The sequence below is a fragment of the Cynoglossus semilaevis genome, chromosome W, assembly GCF_000523025.1.
Source record: "Cynoglossus semilaevis isolate Cse_v1.0 chromosome W, Cse_v1.0, whole genome shotgun sequence".
Taxonomy (NCBI): domain Eukaryota; kingdom Metazoa; phylum Chordata; class Actinopteri; order Pleuronectiformes; family Cynoglossidae; genus Cynoglossus; species Cynoglossus semilaevis.
This window is the reverse complement of record NC_024327.1, coordinates 654,512-658,964: the sequence shown is the minus strand read 5'-3', so window position 1 is coordinate 658,964 and position 4,453 is coordinate 654,512. Positions and strand designations below refer to the sequence as shown.

Genomic DNA, 4,453 nt, shown 5'->3' with positions numbered 1-4,453 from the left:
TCACTCGCGAACGACACATCACTACCCTCCAGAGTCAGACGGTTGTCACTGTTTTTATTCCGAATGATCACCGTATTGTTTGTTTTGACGCTGTTCCTTGCGGAAGTGCGGATGTTGGTTTGCAGAGAGAGAGTGTGTTTTGCCTGTATCGATAGAAATAAAAAGAGTTTTTGACCACGAAAGAGTCGTCCTGCATCGCACCATACATCGACAATACAAAAACACAACTCAGAGTCTTCGGGTGTTTGGAGGCACGACGCGACGTTGCACGGATTTGGGTTATACAATCACACTGTAACAATTGATATTGAGCATCTTCTAATTGTGATAACAGAGTTAAACGTCATTTTTGGCTCCCAGTGCGCTTCAGTTGTGTGTCTTCATGTGTGATGCGCTGTGTGGTTTGGCTTTATAAAATCGGTTCGAGCTCAGTAAGCGAACCAGAAGTAATACATGAGGCGCTCTGTCGATTTTTGAGAAAATTAAAGGCTTTTAAGTGCGCCTTATTGTGCGGAAAATACGGTAATTTAAAATTTGGGAGGGTTTCTTCATACTACAGCGCTAGTCAATTGACAACTAGCTTAAACCTAGCTCTTCTTTTATGTATCATTTCTTAACCTAAATTTTGATACTTAATAATAATGTAGTGTATATGTAATGACAGTAATGTATCTACAGCTTTCCTGTGTATTACATCATTATTGTTATTATGTCAAACTTCTAATCACTTAAATGTGTGTTATATGGACTTATTTATATGGTATTACTGCTAATTCTGAGGTACAATAGAGAGTTTGAGTCTGGGTTTAAAACATTTAAATTTGTAATCTTGTTAGGGCAAATCCCTGCTGATTTTTTGAACAGTTTTTACTTAGTTGTTTAACTGTTTCCTAAACTCTTTGTATTCAATCTTTAAGGCACGAAACTCTTTCTCCAACGAGGTGGTGGCCATCAAAAAGATGTCCTACAATGGCGACCAGACTACCGAAGTAAGAAATTCTCATACACACACACACACACACACACTCAAAGAGAACCCACAAGCAATACTCTGTCAACCACATCCGTACATTTTGCACGATTAATTTCATTTTCGATTTCTAATGCTGAAAACACATCTCTGAAAACTTGTCTTCCACCACTCACCTCCTCACACTTCACTCCAAAATTAGCAGTCACATATGAGACGTCTCATCTGTGTCTATGCTCGGCTACTCCCAAGACCAAAAATAATGTGAAAATTGCCGATTGCCTCTCTGAAACAAACCACAGAAAATGTTCTGGCATGGAGCATGGGTGTATTTCAGAAGCCGTCCTCTGTGATCACTGCTGAAATGGAGCCCACATTTCTTTGTAATTGACGGTCTGCGTGCTGATTCTTGTGTAACATTGTTAAACTGTCACTGCCATTGTGGTTTTTTTGTGTGTAGTATATGTCGTTGTAGTGCCAATAGAACACACTCCCCATGTGTCTCTCTGCTGTCTTTCTTCCCATGTTTCCTTGCAGAAGTGGCAGGACATCATCAAGGAGGTCAAGTTTTTGGTACAACTGCGACACCCAAATACTATCGAGTACAAAGGCTGCTACCTGAAAGACAACACTGCCTGGGTCAGTGAATCCTTCACTAACCCTTCTTCTTTCACAGTTCCCATTTCACACTTAGGTCTAGCACATTGTTTCCCAAAGAGTGGGTCGCGATTTTTTTGGGGTCATCTCGCAATCATGTTTCCCAGGAGTTTATGAATAATGTCTATTGACTTGGGTCGCAAAGGTTTATGACTTTTAAAATATGTGCTTTAACTTGTCAGTTTACATTACATACTTTTCTCGTACATTTCAATTCAATGATCTCAATGTGCTGTTTGTACATTACGCTCTGCTTGTATTTTTATTACAGCTAGTGATGGAGTACTGTCTTGGTTCCACATCAGATTTACTAGAGGGTAAGTGTCTTTGTCTCACTGTCAAATGTGGGCACATATACTTTTGAACGTGTATAATTATCAAATAGCTTTTTATTGTACGAGATGTTTATCTTATTCCAGAAGACTTAAGCAAAGATGACCACATGTTAAAACAAAACTTTTTTTTATATCATCATCACTTATACATAGCGTCTAATTATGGGACACTATGCCAGCAATTGAAGCTCAGATTTGGGATTTTTGTTTCATAGTAATTTTAACCAAACTCCTACACAAGCAGTACTTCAGAAACTGTCATTAACTAGAAGCATATCTATGAAGATTCTCAGTCATCCAGGTCATGGTCAAGTTTAAAAAGTTCTGTTAGGCAACTGGACGTGAATTTTCTAAAAGAAGACGTTTCACCTCTAATCCAAGAGGCTTCTTCAGTTCTAACTGGTGGTGGGGAGTACAGCAAATATACTCTAGGTGTGAAAGAATAAAGCTACTTCAGCTCCACCCTGTTAGGTGGGGCATTGGGGTCAACTGTGAAAGTGTAAACAGTCGTTAAGAGTCTGGTGGGTCGTTGTGGTCCCCATCAGAACGGTTTCGGTCACCTGCCTCAACAGGGTGGAGCTGAAGTAGCTTTATTCTTTCACACCTAGAGTATATATTTGCTGTACTCCCCACCACCAGTTAGAACTGAAGAAGTCTCTTGGATTAGAGGTGAAACGTCTTCTTTTAGAAAATTCACGTCCAGTTGCCTAACAGAACTTTTTAAATTAGAAGCATTGGGTTTTTTTTTTCGTAGATAGTGCAGTATTTCTCCTCCTAAAATGGTCGTGACATTTGATGATTTTTTTTTCACTCCACCTCCCAACTAGAAGAACTGCCTACTCTTGATGTGGGCACATTGGCTTCAGCATTACTGTATAAACAATACTAATTTGAGGTAGATAAAAGATCAGGCCCTCAACCTTTTTGATCACACTTTGGAGACTAAATATTTACCATCGTGTAAGTCATCTTATAGTCAGCACACAGATAAACATTTCTCCTGTGACAGACCACAGTCAACAGGAAGTCAGTACTGAGCTGTTGTTGTTAAAATCTGACTCATCATTCTACGTTGTACCCGAGTTACTTGTTCTTGCTTCTCCATTACCAAAAAGGTAGTTGGTGTGATGTTGCCTAGTAATCGGCTACAAATCATCACTCGGCTGCGTGAAAACACTTGCAAAAGTATTTTTTTAAGTCATCGGAGTACTGTACATGTTCCAATTTCTACGGTTCTAGTTAACAAGAAACCACTCCAAGAAGTTGAAATTGCTGCCATTACCCATGGTGCCTTGCTAGGACTTGCTTACCTACATTCCCATAATATGATTCACAGGTGAGTGGGGTTTGTGTTCTCACATATTTTGTTACCCTCATATGTTCTTGGGCGTTAAAATAAATGAAGTAGACTCGAGGAGTAGGTAAAAGATGAGAAACTACTGCAGTATTTTCGAATGAGTTTCCTGTTTCCTGTTCCCATGTCTGATTGTCCACACAGAGACGTGAAAGCTGGTAACATCCTGCTGACTGAGCTCGGTAAGGTCAAATTGGCCGACTTTGGCTCCGCCTCCATCGCCTCACCTGCCAACTCCTTCGTGGGAACACCTTACTGGTTAGTTTGAAATGAAGTTAAGTTCTGAGAATGAAGTGCGAAGTGTAGCGAACACCTGAGCTGCAACTACAGCTTACTTGCGAAGTTTGAATAATTTGTTATGGTCTTGTCACAGTCCATATAGGCAGGCCTGTACTTGTTTGATAAAATGTAACGTTTTATAACCCTACATTGTTGACGACGTCTCCTAGAACTTTATCAGACTGACATATATTCTGTAGATTCACCACATACTTGCTAAACTTCCTGCCCGTGTCTTGTGGTTTTGTCCTCAGGATGGCCCCAGAAGTGATCCTAGCCATGGACGAGGGTCAATACGAGGGAAAAGTGGACATCTGGTCCCTGGGCATCACCTGTATTGAACTTGGTGAGCCTTGATCTTCTTGTTGTTTAAAGGATACCTATACGTTTAGCATAGCATAGAGCAAACAAGTTACCACCAAAGCAATAGATAAAGGAAAGACAATGAAGAACCGTCCGTCCGCTGCCCTCTTTGTCAACCTGTGTCTCTGACTTCTTGCCTTATTCCAGCGGAGCGTAAACCGCCCTTGTTTAACATGAACGCCATGAGTGCCTTATATCACATCGCCCAGAACAATTCTCCCACACTGCAGTCAAATGAGTGGTGAGTTGAACCCACGAATATTACTCCTATGGTATGTCTGAAGATTTTGACGGGGTACTGATCGGGATCAGTCAGTGCAGAACAGGGGGTGTCGCGTACACCCTGATTAGATGTCAAGTGGGCCGGACCAGTACACTCATAACATAATTGCTTATAAATAACAATAAGTCCATGTATTCCCCCCTTAGTTTCCATGCGAAGAAGTGGAAATATATAAGAAAATATTAATTTAATGAAATATGATTTTACAAAAC

At 40.5% G+C, this 4,453-nt stretch overlaps 1 protein-coding gene across 1 annotated transcript; it reads left to right on the top strand.

Annotated features, from left to right (window-relative positions):
* The first annotated feature begins 738 nt into the window (after positions 1-738).
* On the top strand, positions 739-4,203 carry LOC103396881 (serine/threonine-protein kinase TAO3-like). The gene is made up of 7 exons (XM_025052856.1): positions 739-989; positions 1,508-1,609; positions 1,899-1,944; positions 3,202-3,298; positions 3,461-3,574; positions 3,850-3,941; positions 4,106-4,203. The coding sequence occupies exons 1-7, from the start codon at positions 960-962 to the stop codon at positions 4,201-4,203; spliced, it is 579 nt and encodes a 192-aa protein (XP_024908624.1). The 5' UTR covers positions 739-959.
* The last annotated feature ends 250 nt before the right edge of the window (positions 4,204-4,453 follow it).